Source organism: Passer domesticus, chromosome 1, assembly GCF_036417665.1.
Source record: "Passer domesticus isolate bPasDom1 chromosome 1, bPasDom1.hap1, whole genome shotgun sequence".
Taxonomy (NCBI): domain Eukaryota; kingdom Metazoa; phylum Chordata; class Aves; order Passeriformes; family Passeridae; genus Passer; species Passer domesticus.
The window spans coordinates 102,962,772-102,978,720 of record NC_087474.1 but is presented as its reverse complement, the minus strand read 5'-3'; the positions used below and the strand labels follow the sequence as shown (position 1 = coordinate 102,978,720).

General features: G+C 45.1%; 2 protein-coding genes across 2 annotated transcripts in view; one reads left to right on the top strand and one right to left on the bottom strand.

The window, feature by feature from the left end:
- Nucleotides 1-4,243: 4,243 nt before the first annotated feature.
- Nucleotides 4,244-12,886, bottom strand: PTGR3 (prostaglandin reductase 3). The gene is made up of 2 exons (XM_064431949.1): nt 11,907-12,886; nt 4,244-6,027 (listed from the first exon to the last, which is right to left on the bottom strand). Exons 1-2 carry the CDS (start codon nt 12,206-12,208, stop codon nt 5,103-5,105), a joined length of 1,227 nt encoding a protein of 408 aa, XP_064288019.1. The 5' UTR covers nt 12,209-12,886; the 3' UTR covers nt 4,244-5,102.
- A 242-nt stretch (nt 12,887-13,128) lies between these two features.
- Nucleotides 13,129-15,949, top strand: part of TSHZ1 (teashirt zinc finger homeobox 1) — a 57,857-nt gene continuing 55,036 nt past the window's right edge. Inside the window, exon 1 of the mRNA XM_064431932.1 lies at nt 13,129-15,695. Within this exon, the coding sequence (XP_064288002.1) occupies nt 15,656-15,695 (40 nt within the window). The 5' untranslated portion in view covers nt 13,129-15,655. The remainder of the gene's footprint in view (nt 15,696-15,949) is intronic.

Genomic DNA, 15,949 nt, shown 5'->3' with positions numbered 1-15,949 from the left:
CCGTCTCGAAGAACAAACCTAGCTTTAATTAATTGGTTTAGTTCCTCTATCTGAACACTATTAGTGCATTAGTTTTAACTAATATATAAGCTTCCCCCTTGCTGCCCTGCCAATGACCTTAAGCTTCACATGGTAGGAAAGCCACTTGCTGCAGAATAGAAAAGTAATTTATCCACCATGATTGTTCAGCCCTGGCCCCTCTGTAAAACGGCAACTGACAATTGTGCTGTGTTATGGATAGTACGTTTGTGGTGTGTACAATAGTGTGCAGAGCATCAAACTCACTTCCCTGAACACTGCAGGCAGGATTTGAAAAGTCATCGTAGAGAGAAGCGACCACTTGCTGAGCAATGTCCCTCCATTTCCAAATCTTTTTTTTTCCAAGTAACTCCCCCCATTTTTTTTTCTCAAAAGAAAGATCAGTGCTGTTTTCTCAGCTTAAGTTAGAGCAGTATGCAGTTTTCCATTCATAAAAGTATGTCATAATAATAACAATGAAAAAAGAGGTTACATTGCTTTTATTTTACCTGGGATTTCCCCGCTTCTTTCCACATTTCAGCATTCAGCATATTCCCTCAAAACATAATAAATTTCTATTCTGTAGCTTAAGGGATCCATCAGTTAAAATGTTAGTCTTTCATCTTTATTACCCTCCCATTAAAATGAAAGAAACCGGGACACACTTCAGTTTAGAAGAAGCAATTTAGTTGGTAATGTCCTTACTACTCAAGTCTTTACAAAGAGAGAAAGTGCATTATTGCTTATATTTCACACATCTATCTGCATAAGAAGCAACTAAAGCTTTCAGACACATATGATATTAAATTTAATAATATTCTTTGATTAGATTATTTTATTACAACATTTTTCCATTACTAGTCATTTCCCGTACACATTTACATTCATAAAACCTGCAGGTTTTTCTTTGTTTGTATGTGTTTATATGTATTCATAAAGCAAGGAAAAGATTTTCTGGTTTGCTACAGCTGTTAGATTCGAAAAGAACAGATTAATAACTAGCCACCACGTAGGACTAGGTTTTCTTGTACACTGCACCAGTAACCCTTTGCTATAATGAGGACACAAAGAGGCTCACATCAGGCTGCTCCTCTTCTTCATAACTCAAAAGCGTCACAGTGGCAATAGCCTCTAGTGCTATTTGTCTTTAGTGCAGTTGTGACACTTCGGCATGATCCATAATTTGGCAGCTATTTACCGTGACATTTCCCTTCAGTGCAGCCATAACATTCAGTGAAGCCATTATTTGGTTCCATTTACCATATAAATTGTATTGTCGTGCATGCATGCTAGCAGCTACATTAGGTACCTGAAAATGAGTAAATCTTGTAAAATAGATACTAACAGCTATTCAGCAGAGAAATTTCTTTACTCCTCAGACAGAAGTAGGAATATATATAATATCTACAAACACTACTGCAAACTTTTCCTTGAGAGATTGCAATTATCTGTATTTACATGGCACAGCAGTTTTTCATATCCACTTAGTAAATACACACTTTATGTGCATATACATTACACACATTTGCACGCACACAAACATACAGCAAACTACTGCTTGGTAGAAACCCAACTTGATTCAAAAAGGTATTAGGAGAATCCAGCATAGCAATTAAGTAGGAAGCATATCTGTAAAATGTGCTGAGGGTTGCAAGCCAGGAGAGAGCGAGTGAGTACGTGTGTGTCCGTGTGCGCGTGCGTATGCACACATGTGACAGACTCAGGAAAAAAGCCAGCTCTTCATCTAGTTCTTTGTTGTTTTTCCATGGAAGCATATGTGTGTAGGGAAGGGAAATTCGGTTATTAGCCTCAGCAAACAATGCCAGATTCCTCTGTAGCAAATTCATTTAGAAAGGTAAAATTAGGATGTAGTGCTAGCAACCACATCTCAATGAGCTGCTATTATTAATAGTATTATTATTTAAATCCCTGCTCTCTACATATAGTATACTTAGTACTTCCAAGGCAAATGTATTATTATTTTTAATCATTTAAGTCCCCACTGTGCACACAGCTTTTAATACACCTTTTCTGCAAGCATATTAAGTGTATTGTTATTAATCCCTTGCTGTGACTCTACAGTATTTCTTTTCCTTGTATGTTCAATGTCCTATCATCATTTAAACCTCTCAGTGTGTGCATGCCATATACATTTTCCTAGGCATCTAATATTTAAACATTATTTAAATCCATCATAGCTTACTAATTCAAAGGCAGCCCTACTCCCACAACTGTAAGTTTGCAGAATGTACTTTTAAATAAAGAAAAATTGGGTTTTTCCCCCAGCTGCAAGCCAAAATTTATTACAAAACTCATCAAAAAGCCCTTATCTGAGTGTTTAAGAAATACTTTTCACCCTCTCTCCATTGATAATGCTCTCTTTCAGCAATTTGAAGCATAGAAGTTGTATCTTTAAAAACAAAAATTATTTCTTCATCCCATATTCATTCATGGAAGAGTTATCATGACCCTGTTATCAAGAGTTATCATTGACCCTGAGCTACCCTTTCAGCTTAACATAAACATTCCATGAAAAAGACAAGTCCAATGACCATAGCCTAACCTAAAAACTGAAAAGGGCTATGAAATTTGTACATTGGCTATCCAAGTTATGCATATAACAATGTTAACCTTTTATTAATGCTGTGATCATATGAAAGTGCTAAACAACAATCTGAAGCCAAAATTAAAATGAACAACATGTCATATCTGAATATATATGTGTGAACCCTCCAAAGGTCCCTCTCTTCTCCTATTTTGATCAGTGAAGAAGCCTGGGGCAGATGTATTATGCAATGTTATATATGAAGTAACATATTAAAAACAAAGTAGAATGTATGTCCAAACAAAATCCTGTTAGAGGAGGAATTTTCTATGACAAAAACATATGGAATTCACTGCCTCAGAAACACCAAATCTATTGAACTGACAGTGATCAACACATCTGAAAGTTGGGCCACTTGGATGGTTTTGGCATTTGACTGCAGGAATTTAATTTGAAAAAAAGTGTTACTCATGCAACTCTTCTGTACATATCACAGATGGAACCAATTGGTTTTTTCTTTTTAAATTTTGCCACGGTACATCCCAACCAACTTTGTTTTTTTAAGATGCATTTAATGACCAAAGACTTCACTTTATCCCTGATCAAGGAAAGACATCACACATGCTTAGGAATAAAATGCTGAGAACTTTGAATGCTCTGTATGGTACTTGAGTGTTGACATCCTTCTAGCATTCAGCTGGAAGGCCAATATACCTTCCTAATTATGCAAAACACAAACACAACACAATATTATTATTATCAGAGATGAAAAAGGAAATATGTTTCTATCAGCAGATCTTACTTAAAACAGAAATCAAGGCAGCTTGATGCTCCCCTTGAGTAAGAGAGAAAAATGATCACAAAGACTCAATCCATTCCACCTTTACCCAAAATCACCAAAGTGAGACTAAACCTAGTAGTCAGGCACGGCCCAAGAAAGGGACAGTTCTCCATTGTACACAATTCTTGATGATGTTAATGACATATATACTAAAAATTTACATTAAGATTGTATTCAGTAATGCAAATTTATGTTATTACTGCATACAATCTATGCTTTCCTGTGTTACAATCAAAAATGTTGTGCACAGTCAGTCCCGAATAATGCCCTAAAATTAAGTTTACCTTGGATTTTTTCCTTCAAGTCCTAGCCATCATCAGTCTATCATTATGTTTATTATGAGGCATATGATCTTAGGAAATTTCCATCTCTTCAACTGCATACAAATGAATGTAATTTCAAAAGATGTGGCAAAATTGGCCTTTATGATCTTAAAAGTTTGCTATGGAAAAAAAGATGTAGAGCAAGCAGTTTCAAGTATTTTATTGTTCTGGAAAATATTATGCTTCTAGCTGGAATTCCCACTGTACATACCATTAATAATATTCACTAGGTGAGGAAGAATTTTTGAAACTTTACAAAACCCTTTAACTGCACCCAATAGAAAATCTATGGCTGAGCATCAGTATGTGTACCAGGTATTGTGAATATAGATTTAAAATGGTCCTGCTCTTTGTAAGAGGGCTTCTGCAGAAGCAGTATCTGGTAAAAGTAGAAGTAGCGGCCTGATTATGGGAAGTCCCTTCAAGAATGATCAGTCAAATAACTCTGAAAAACAGAATATCTGAAAAAGGGCTAGTCATCAAGAAACATATAATTATGAATAAATGCCACACATATTTAAATAGCTTTTAAAACTTTATTTAATCTTCAAAAAATATACAGGGCATGAACATACAATAACATGTCTCAAAATCCCATTCCAATAATCTTTAAATACTGACTAAAGGGGAGACTGGACAATAAACAGCAACAGTGGAAAATGAAAAGGCAACAAAATGAGACTATATTGCAACTTGTAGTTAAAGATTTAAAAGAAAATTGCGCAGTTGTTTATAGTTATGAAAGACAGGATTAGGAAAAAAAAAGTCAAGTTGCTTAATATTACTGACATGTCAGAATTGGAGGATAAATTTCCCTGTGTAACCAGTCAAGGAATATTACGATGATCCATGATCCAACTGAATTATGATTATCATGTTTGTGACAGAAAATCAAGAGCATTTTTTTCCCAGAAACTTCAAAAGATTAATAGAGCAACCCAAAGATACAACTCTTTACTTATTCTTGTTCTAACAATTTTATTTTTAAATCAGGGAATCAAAATTGCTGAAAGATTTTTTTTTCTGAGCTGAACTACAGATGAAGTCTTATCAAATCAGGCTGACAGACTAAATCTGCCTCTGCATCAAGACTTATTCTGTCAAGAACAATGTTCTTGTCTCATGCCAACCTAAGTGACAATATCAAACACAGGCCCATTATGTCCCTGCTATAGCCACTGATTTAAACACTTTAAAGAAAATAAAACTAAACAAACGAAAAAAATCCCAACAAACCCATCCTTTTTATTAACACTTTAATGCTGTTCTTTAATATAATATCCATTATTAAACTTAAAAAAATAAATTGTTTCTAGTAAATCTGAGGCATAAAGTGCCCATTTTCTCTCTTCTGATTTATATCATTGTTCTGTTTTTACAGCTTACTGTTGACAGAGTGAGGTAATTCAACTACAATTTTTCCAATGTTTTTTCCCATGTACATGTAATCTACAGCACGGAATACAGATTCCAAGCCAGTGAACTTGCCCTCAGGAGACATGTCTCCAAAGTCCACCTCACAAACCAGGTCTCCTCTTTCATACATCTTGAGCAAATGCTGCAGAGCCATTTTGTAGTCAGAAAAGTAATGGTTCAAGAAGAAACCCCGGACGCTAGCAGACTTCTTCAATAGTTTTGCTGGCAAAAACTCTGCTTTAATGGGCTGGAGGCCAGTGGGGTTTTGGTAGCCAGTGATAAACCCAATAACTATCAAGCGCCCTTTGATAGCCAAGGCATTGAGAGCCAAGTCAAACATCTTTCCTCCAACAGATTCATACACCACATCCACACCTTCGGGGTAGTCCTGCCTAAGCACAGATTCGACATTTTCAGTTTTATAGTTGATGGTACGGTCACAGCCAATGGATTTCAGAAAGCCACCCTTTTCATCACTGGAGCAGGTTCCAATTACATGGCATTTTGCCTTCTTTGCAAGCTGCACAGCGAACTGGCCTGTTCCTCCAGCTGCTGCTGTCACCAGAACCTTCTCGCCTTCAGACAGGTCTCCCAGCTCTTTCAAACTGAGGTATGCAGTCGCACCACTTACCATTAAAGTGAGAAACTCGGGTTTCACTGAGGGTAGAGGGACTGCTTGTCTGGCCGGCACAACTGTGTATTCAGCAAAGGAACCTGCTTTCACGTAGGCCACAGCTTGACCCACCGTGTAATCTGCACTAGCGCTGAGTCCTAACGCTACCACTTCACCCACACCTTCAAAGCCTATGTCAAAGGGGGGTTTAACTGAGGCGTCATATCGACCAGCTGAGTAGTTTATGTCAGATGCATTGATGCCGACAAATCTAGAAGAAAACAAAAATGTTTTAACGAGATTTACTCCTTACCCAGTTTTCATTGTATGAGAAACCTTATATTCAAATTTGTGAAATAAGTACAAGATTTGTTCTGATTATCTGTATATTTGAATAACGAGTAGACTCCAAAGATTACTTTCATCAGACTTCCATAGTGGCCATTCTGTTGTTCTAGAATTACAAATTTTCTAAACTAAAAGAAACAACAAAAAGCTGTAAAAAGTAAAACCCAAACACAAAACAAAACAAAAGCCCTTATATTTTCCCTAGATCCACTTGACCAAACTAAAGAAGCTGAAAATAAATCTGTAAATGATTAAAGCATGAAAATTAACTGACCACTTCATACAAGATTTGAAAACACAGAAGAATGAAACATGCAGAGCAGTGAATATGTGGATTCTGGCAACAAATTTATATTTTTGAATATAATAATACTGTTAATGACTAATGATCATATTAACCATCGATGTCATTTGCAAGGTCATGTTACTGTAGGCAAGTACTTTTTAATTGATGGAGTCACTACAGCAAATTTGCCTTTTGATGTAGCTAATGTCAGCATTAAAATATTTTTCTTTATATAAATTACTTGCAACACATCAAAACAACCTTGCACAGAAGGAGTAAAACTGTAAAACTGAATATCAAGTCCTACTGACCTCTAACAGGTGAAAATGGATGGCAATTTTTTTTTAAGAGCAAGATAAAGATATTCTTAAAACTCGATTAAGCACTAGGAGATAATGCCTAAGACAAAGTTATGATCTAGCTCAAATACAAAGATCTTTTTTTAAAGTAACTATCTTCACAAAGGCAAGAGAGGAGAGACTGGGGAAGGTTCTGCTAACTGGAAAACGTAAAAAAGAAACACATGAAACAGCAAATGCCAGGACTGTTACTATGTGTGGATGTGACAACCTAAAAGGTGTACTTGACACCATGCAAAAGCTGCAGAAGTAGGCAAACAGTGCACTTTTCATTGTTGCAGTTAGCAACAAGCTCAGCTCGTATATGTGTGTAATTTTAAATTGCTTGCACATAGAGCGAGGAGAACTAAAACCGCTTTGCTCCTTTTGATATTCTTCATTCTTTACAGCATGGGGAGCTTCAAACTTTCACCAATGTTATGTATAAAAAGACACGTAAGCGTAAACATATCCATGCATAAAACAGGTAAAAGTGACTGTAGCTCTCGGTAATCCTTCCTTTAACTCGCCGCTCTGCCGCAACAAAAAATGCCTACGTCTTGTCCGCAGATAGAAAAAATCTCCTATTATCCCGCTCCGCGCTGACTCCGGCACAGGAGCGCTACAAGATGTACAAAAATTGGTAACGGAGTTGCAGCTTCCGAGGCAGACCGTGTCCCTCGGGCGCCGGGCGAGACGTGCCCGCGCTGCACCAGCCTCCTCCCGCTCTTACACCCCAACTTCTGGGGAGGGGAGCGGAGGGTGAGAGCTGTGGGGAGCTATGCTCACCCCCTCACCGGCCTCAGGCTTCGCCCAGCCGGGGCTCTCGGTAGCTGCAGGGCCAGCCCGAGGGAGGTCCCGGCTCCCCGCGGGGCTCGGCCTCCCTCCTCACGCTCCCGGCGCGCCTGTGTCCCGGCAGGACGCGGAGCAGCCGTGCCCGCGGCCGGGGCAGCGCACCCGGCACGGGCAGGCAGCGCAGCCACAGAGAACGAGCCCCGCTGCTTTTAAGACCTTCCCCTTCCCGGCGCTGCACGGTGGCGGCCGCAGCACAAAGGCAGGTAGAACAACCAAGCACTCCGAGGACAAAAACTTTGCGAGCGGGGAAGGGGCAAGTCGTGCGGGGGGCCAGGCGCCTGCCGAGCGGGGCTCCAGCACACGCACCGCTGCTTTTGTTCTGCAGCGGGAGAGGATGCGAGCCCTTCCCCGCCCGGGCCGCACCGCAACTTGTGCGTGCGGCTGCGGGGGCCGCGGCGCAACTCGGCGCTGCCCGGCCGCTCCCGCCGCGCCGGGCAGGGGACGCGGGCTCTCCGCGGGGCTGGCGCCCACCTGCCCCCGCACACTCACGCGTGCACACACGCACAGACACGCGTGTTCGCACTCCCGCTCCCTCCCCGTCTCTGCGGGGCGGCTGTGCCACGGGAAATGATCCTCCCTGGGCTTCTGGGCTCATCACTATTAATCAGCGCAGCCTGCTGTCTAGCCCTCCCCCCCTATTTTTTTTTTTTTTAAACCTCCTTTTTATTGTGTGCAAACTCAAAACTCCTGGTCGCGTTGTACGGGCTTCTTCCCCCTCCGCCCCCCCCCCTTTTTTCTTTTTTTTTTTTTTTAAACAAGATTGTTTAGTCTTAGATTCCTTGCACATTAAAATGATCATACGCACCGTCTGGATTAAAACATAGTGTCTAATTTGCCTTGTCATTCCAGCTGACAGAAGTGAGGTGGTAGGATGTGCGTGTGGTTCCACAGATTATTTTGCTTTTAAAAGTAGGAAAAAGTACGAATTACAAGTTGAAGATCAGTTTACTAACTTCTGAGACTGAGGAAAGTAGAGAGCACAGAAGAAACAATTACTTGGGGTGCTAGTGGGTTTTAAGACACCTTCAAGATCTTTTATGATGCCTTCATTCACTTTCTTATTTTAAATCTGCCCTTTAATTTAGAAGTTACTAGTTGAGTTTTGCCCTTTCATTTCAAGATGCAAACCTGAGGCAGGGTGTGAAAAAAGCCTGAGATTGGCTTTTCTCGAAATAATTATGCACATTGAGTCACCCGTTTTATTTATACTCAACAGTGTTGAAACCCCTCGTACTGTTTATTATAGAAAACAGGAGGACACTGCCGGGGGGAAGAAATGCTGTTTTGTGTACCACAACAAAGAGTGAGACACCGAAAACCAGCATCACAGCCTTAAACACAGACAAAACAAAGTCCTCCAAACCAGCACTATGCAAGAAAAACATTATTTAGACCAAACACCCAGCAGGAATAGCCCTCCACTATTCCCACTGTGATCCATGCCTTTAGTCCCCTGGTTCAAAAAGAGAAACTTTCTCAACTCCTCTCACTCCCTTTTCTATAAACTTTGTTCCCATTTCCCAGCCCAAAAGTAAATTCTTACAATTATTTTGGCAATGAAATGTGTCACTTCATCAATAAAATCTCGAAAATCCTCCAACAACTTTAAGAAGGACCAAACCTTCACAGCCTTGGGCCCTTTTCCTGCAATGAAATGGAAAACCCTTGCTTCCACACCCGCCCCTCTTTTCCCCCCAGAAAACAGGACAAACGGACATACGGAACTTAAACGGCTTCACTAAGGATTTACCACCTTTTCCCCTCCCCTTTCTCTCCTACACAGAATCAATGTAAAAAAAAAAAAAAGCTTAAATTAATTTCTCATTCTGAAAGATTTTTTGAGTAAAAGATGGGTTATTTTTTTCTGTATAAAAAAATAGAAATAAGAGTTGCTGGCATAGCTCTCTAAAGCAGACGAAAGTTTCCCCTAACTGCATCTTATTTTAAAATATCTATCCACACACAGATTTTAATTTCCTATTCCCATAAATCCCAAACCAGATTTTATTGTGGTGAATGACGATTGTTTTGCATGAAAAGCTCAAAGCAATTAATACTATTCATGGGCGTGACTGGGACTAAAATGAACAAATCTGTAAATGCCCTCTTGGAACCCAAGTCTTTCATTGTTTTGTTTTTAATTGTATGCTTCTACCTATTGGAAAATGTAGAGTTGTATTTGAGCTTGGTTGGTTGTTTTTTTAAAAAACTAAATAGTCAGGGACTCATCCTTTCAGGATGGGATAGTCCTTCCCCAGAGTGACAGAGAGAGGGGAAAACATTCAGAACTTGCTTCGTGCTGCAGCTTGTACACAGTGAATGTTCTACAGTAACGTAATTCAGTGTCTTCTGTGATATTCTTCAGAAAGGAACAGTAAAGGGAGAAGAAATGTCACAAGTAATACAAAATGTATGAACTCTACATCTAGACTTTACCACTCACCTCCTCCTCCCCTTCATCCCCACACATGCATGTTTACCAGTAGAGGAACATGTGTGTAACAGGCTGATGTGTTAAAGCCCAGAAATTGCCTGCCTGAATCTGTGGACCAGCTCCTGCCTTTAGTGTGGTATGAACCCTTTTACCATGAAGTGTGCATGTCCCATGAGCACCCAGAGAACCCATTCAGCAAAAGGAGGGAGAAGAGGGAGAAGAGGGAGAAGGGAAGAGTTACACTGGAAGCTGTTAAAAAAAAAAAAAAGAATAAATTAAAAAAATTTACAGGAGGGCAGACGGGGGAGTGGGATGAGAAAGACTCCAAGTGCATGTGTGGGAGGGAGGGGAGTTGAGAAACAAGGATGTCGCTCTGCCTTGCATCACCCAAGTAGAGTACTTGCTACTTGTATCTCGAGTCTTTCGACCTCTTCCACAGAAAGGAATTTAACTCCAGCCGGATGGCTGTTGCACGCCATTACTGTTTCAGTCATTAGTGGATGCAGCAACACAGTGTCTTACACTTCTGAGGTTTAGAGGGAATTTTGGTCTCAGAAATCCTAGTGGGAGATGTCACCCTCGAATTAAAGTGCCACAGCAGCTTTATTGTCAGCTCCTGGAAGAATCCCTGTTCTTTCTCCTTATCCCTTCTTCGCCCTGTATTTGTGTGTTACGTATGGACACATACATGTCACACATACGCACACAGTCACACACTGCCTTAGCAGACATCGCAGCATTGTTCTCAAGCCAACTTAGTGCTGCTTAATATCTTTAATCTCCCACGGCGAACATGGCAAGCTATGTGTTACTACGATTTCCTTGCTTGACAAGAACCTGAGAGCGCTGCTCTCTCCCGTGCCAGCCACGCAGTCTGCTCCAAAGTTCACGGAGTTTCCGCTTCCCCTCGTGAGCAGAGAAACCCCTGAACTTCAAAAGATTTAGTTTTAGCGCAAGGAAGGACGGCATTAGGAAGGAGGCACCGAGAACAAACAGGTCTTATGGAGACAGCTGTGGGGGGAGGCACGTTTTGTCCTCGGAGTCTTCATTTCACGGCGAGCTGGTCACCGCGCCGGACGTGGGATTTACGGTGTATTATGCTAAGCAAAATGTCACCTCCTCACACTTCGCCCGAGCCGGCTCCTCTCTAAAAGCCACCAACAACTGCAGGCCCGCGTCCTGCCGGCGAGGCCGAGGGCGGCCCTGCCCCCGCCGCGCCGCCCGCGCTGGGCGCGCAGAGCTGGGGGTGGTGCCGGGGCTGCCCGGGCGGCGGGCCCGGCCGCGGCCTCCCCGGCGAGTCACGGCTGCGCGGGGGCGAGGCCGGACAGCGGCGTGAGGGGCAGCGGGGCCGCGCCGAGGAGACAGCGGCCGGGCCAGGCCGCCCGCACACCGCGATGCCGGGGCGCTGTGCGGGTGCGCCGGGGACACACTCATGCCCCGGGCACTGCGTGCGTGCAACGAGCCCGGGCAGGCCCCAGGGAGGGGCCCTGCGAGCGCTTCCCTCCGTCTCACTCCTTCTCCTTGGCACTCACCGAACACAACACTCGCCTCTTCCCCCCCTCTCCCCCGCCCCCCCCCTTGGCACAGGGGCCTTGGGGTGTTTTCTCTTCCTTCGGGCAGGCGCACAGACAGACAAACACACACACACAGCCCCGCCACAGGAGGAGGAAGTGTCACCCCCACACACGTGGATAGGGTGACAGAGCTGTAGCACCAGCCGTTCAAAACAACAACAATAAAATGAAATTAACAGTCGCCAGATGGCGGCTGGTACAACTTTGGAGCCGGTCTCCGAAGTGAGGGAGCATGTGGGAGAGAGCAGGCCACAGGGCGCCAGGAGCCGGCGGGGGCCGCGGGGCCGGGGCGCGGGGGGGCGGGCGGGGGCTCACCTGTTCCTGACCAGGAGGTCTCCGTCTCCCGGGAGCGGCACGGGCGAGTCCTGCTGCAGGGTGACCGCTTCCCTGAAGTTTTGGCTCAGCTTAGTCACCACCAGCTTCTTCATGGAGCTGGGGATGGACGAGCCCTGGAAATCCAGAAACTGACGGGAGTAGGACATGTCCAGGATGGGCCGCGACCAGCTGCCACCGAAGGAGCCGGCAGGAGCTGCCGCGGCGCAGGACGGCTGCAGTCGCCACCACCACCGCGCTGCCCGGGAGCTCAGCGAAGCGCCGCTTTTCGCGCTAAAACTCATGCCCTGCCTCGGCTCTCCTCTCCCGCCCCGCTCGGCAGAGCTCCGACTCGGGATTCTCCAGGCAGCTCGCAGGACGCGCCGGCAGGAGAAACTCCCCGCTCGCAGCTATGTGTGTACGTAAACAGACAAACCCCCGTGCAGCAGGTTCTCCCTCCCCTCCCAGCCGGTCCCTCCGCTGCACGGAGACGCCGCCGGAGGAGCAGCGGCAAGATGGTCCCCCTGCAGCAGCCGCTCCTCTTCTGCCGCCGCGGGCACTACCGAGGGGCGAGGCCGGCCCGCTCCCGCGGCCGTCCGTCCCGCCAGCCCCTGCCTGCCCTGCCTTGCCAGCGAGGGCCGCAGTATCTCCTAAAGGAGATGGTGGTGGTGGTGGCTTTTAGTTTGCACCCTGCCTCTGACTAAGGGGTTTAAAAACAGGGGAGGGGGAGAGGGGGGTAGACAGACGGACAGAGAGAAACGCCTCGGATTAACCCCCCGCCCCGCTCCGTTCTTTAGTTTACCAAAAGAAGGTATCTATCTCCCTACCCAAAAAAAAAAAAAAAATAGAAAGGAGTAATTAAAAAAAAAAAAAGAGTGGGAAGAAAGCACGGCAAATTATCGGCCGGGAAAGGTTAGAGAAGTGGGGAGAAGTTGCAGCTAATCTCCTAATGTTGTTATTAGCCGCCGCCGAGGAGCCGCTGCCCGCGGGCGGACGCTCCGCCCCTTCCGTGCGAAACGTTTCACTTCCTCGCAAGGTGCTACGAATCAACCCCGAGACGGCGGCGGCTCCGCGCCTGCCGCGGGAGGGGATTTAAACGGGAGAAGCTCTTCCCGCCGTCGCCGTCCTGCCGGGAGGGGAAGGGTAACAGGCTGCTGTCAGTTTGCTTGGGTCGCAGGGGTTTCCCCCGATCCCTGATACTGCCAGAAAATCTTACCCTCCCTTTCCCCCCTTGCTTCTTTCTTTCTTCTTAAAAAAAAAAAAAAAAGAAAAGAAGAAAAAAATCAGTCATCTCTCGCTGTAGGTTACGTTTGGGTAAGGGAACCTGCGCAGGGAATCAACTGGGTCAAGGGACCGAAGTCAGTGTTGTGATAGAGCCGCCAATCCCAACTTGGTGCAACTGCGTGGAGAAAGGCAATATAATAGAGATGTTGCATTGATGTCGCGTGTAGTTCCCAGAATTAACTCCATCCTACCAGTATAAACAGCTCAATGTTTAATTGTGCGGTAATAAGAAGAAAGAAAATCCCCTTCTGCCCGGAAAAGAACAAAACTGCAGTTCCAAGTGCTTTCCTTTAGGAATCAGCTGGGTAGTTTTTATTTGCTTTCTTGACTTAAAAAAAAAAAAAAAAGGGAAGAACCCTTCTGTTCTCGCAGCTAACATTATATAAATCCCCAGACACATACTGTGCAAAATGTATTAGCAGTATGTTTCATATGCTGCGCTTCTCGCTCTGCAATCTGTTGGTATTTTAAAGTAAGGATGAACTGTAATCTCCCATAAATCATTTTTAATTCAATGCTGGGTAGACGTGTGCCACGGCGAAGTATCATCTCCTGCCTGCCTCTTTTTTTTTTTTTTTCTTTCTCTTTTTAAGTTTGCTGGAAGAAGACCTTTGCTGAAGTTAAATCAGCACATGCGTCTTGCACAGCACTTCAGCAAGTGGATTATAATAACAACCCCCTCAACGCGTGTCTCACATGAGGAATCTTTTATGCCGTGCTGTATTAAGACTTTTTTTTTTGTCATATTGTTTAGCTCTGGGAAAGGGAAAAAAATGAAAACAAAGCAATTAAAAAGATTGACAGGTATGGGTTTGTGTGAGACCTATTTGTAATTGTCAGGGTGACGTGGGCAAGAGGAGGAGGAGTAACAAACTGAAGCAGGAAAAGCAGCTCGATGTGTCTGTCTATCAGTTGAGACTGTCTGAGAGCCCTGGGATCCGAATGTGTGTTATATTTCAGTGAAAAGAGAAGAGAGGGAGAGTGGATCTCTTTCTCTCCCAGGAGTTTAGGGGGGGGGACAGTTCACGTTAATCTGTCCCACTCAGTGAATGTCTTTTCTTCTTCCCCCCCTCCCTCTCTGCACACACTCTCCGGGGTTTTTCTTGGTTTTGGCAAATTTTTTTTGTGTGTGTGTTGTTTTTTGGTTTTTGGGTTTTTTTTTCTTCTGTTGCAGATCGAGATCAGCAAAAAAAAATCCATGATAAAAAATGTGTTTGCATTATACTTAGTAGCAGAAGAAGCTTCGATTTGTGGAAGAGAAAAAAAAGGGAGAGCAAGAGAGAAAAGTAGTCCTCTCCGGTGGTGACACTGTTTGATCTGTGACTGTTTGGAAGGTGGAGGAGTGACTGACATTTCCCATCCGGTGTATATGTATGTATGGGGGCTTTACTCCTTTTTATGATTTGCTTCCTTGCTCTTAGACTAAGTGCTGGGAGGAGAAGGAGAGACTGGATCGACCTCGTTTTTTGCACAATGAGCAAACTATTACCAACGCAATAAAAAACCAAACAAACAAAAAACCCCCCAACAACAACAGCAACAACAACACACAAATCCACGAGCTTGAAACAAGCCAGCGAGCGAGCGAGAAAGTTGCGCTTTGAGACTCTTTGATCTCGGAGAAAGCCTGAGAGGGGGGGAGTGACTGAATTTACCGTCTCATCGCCGCCGCTTGCTCGGCTCTCCACCGCGAAGAAGGAGAAGAAGACGAAGAAGTGATTAAGGAAAGGAGGGGGAGAAGGGGAAAGAGAAAAGGAGGAGAAAAAAAAGGAACGAAAGAAAGATAATGGATTTGGGCTACAGATTGAACTGATCAAATCTTATTTATTTTGCACATCTCCACTGGCATCTTCCCTGCTGCTGCTGCTGCCGAGAGGACTGAAGAGCTTTGTCTTATAAGGAACTTAAAGAGAGAGAAAGAGAGAGAGAGTGTGTGCGAGAGAGAGGGAGGAAAAATTAACCTTGTAAATGAAAACATTTCCTAAGCAAGTTTTTGGAGTGGCGGCGGAAATTGGCATCCCTGTCACCAGTCTGTGGCTTGCCTCATCCCACACCCCACCTTCCCCCCCGCCCCGCGCACCCCGCTCGCCGCGCCGGGAGCTGACCCGGGGGGGGAACCCGGACCGGGCGAGAGGAGAACCCGACCAAACTTTTTCTCCTTCCTCCCCCCCCCTCCTTCCTCCTCCTCTCCCTCTCTCCCATTCCTCCCCACCCTCCCTCTCGCTCTTCCTAGGCAGAATTAGAAGTTGAATCCGCTTTCTTTTCTCCTTCCTCCCCCTCCCTCCTTCCCTCCCTCCTTCCTTCCCCCCCCCACCCCCCATATTTTATTTTTTTTTTTTATTTGTGTGTGTGCGTGCGCGGCTGTGTGTTTGTTTCTGCATGAAAAGAGGGGGATCGGAAGAGGAGTCCTGCGTGGAAACTCTGCGGCGGCGGCGGCGGGCGGCGAGGCGGCGGCGGCGGCGGCAGCAATGCCGCGGAGAAAGCAGCAGGCACCCCGGCGCTCCGCAGGTAACACCCTCCGCCTCCCGCGCTGGGGTGCCGCGGGCACGGCAGGGGAGGGGTTAACCCGCCGGGAAGCATCGCCGCGGGGGGAGCGGTTCCTCCAGCCCTGCCGCGGATTTAAAACACCCCGCGTGGCTGCCTCCGGGGGTTTGGGGCTTGGGGCGGAGGGGGGGGAGACGGGGAGGGGGGGAGCAGCACCTTGGTGGGGAAGAGACAGGGGCTGTAGTTTGTACTTCTTTGTACGCGGGAGCTGGAGGGAT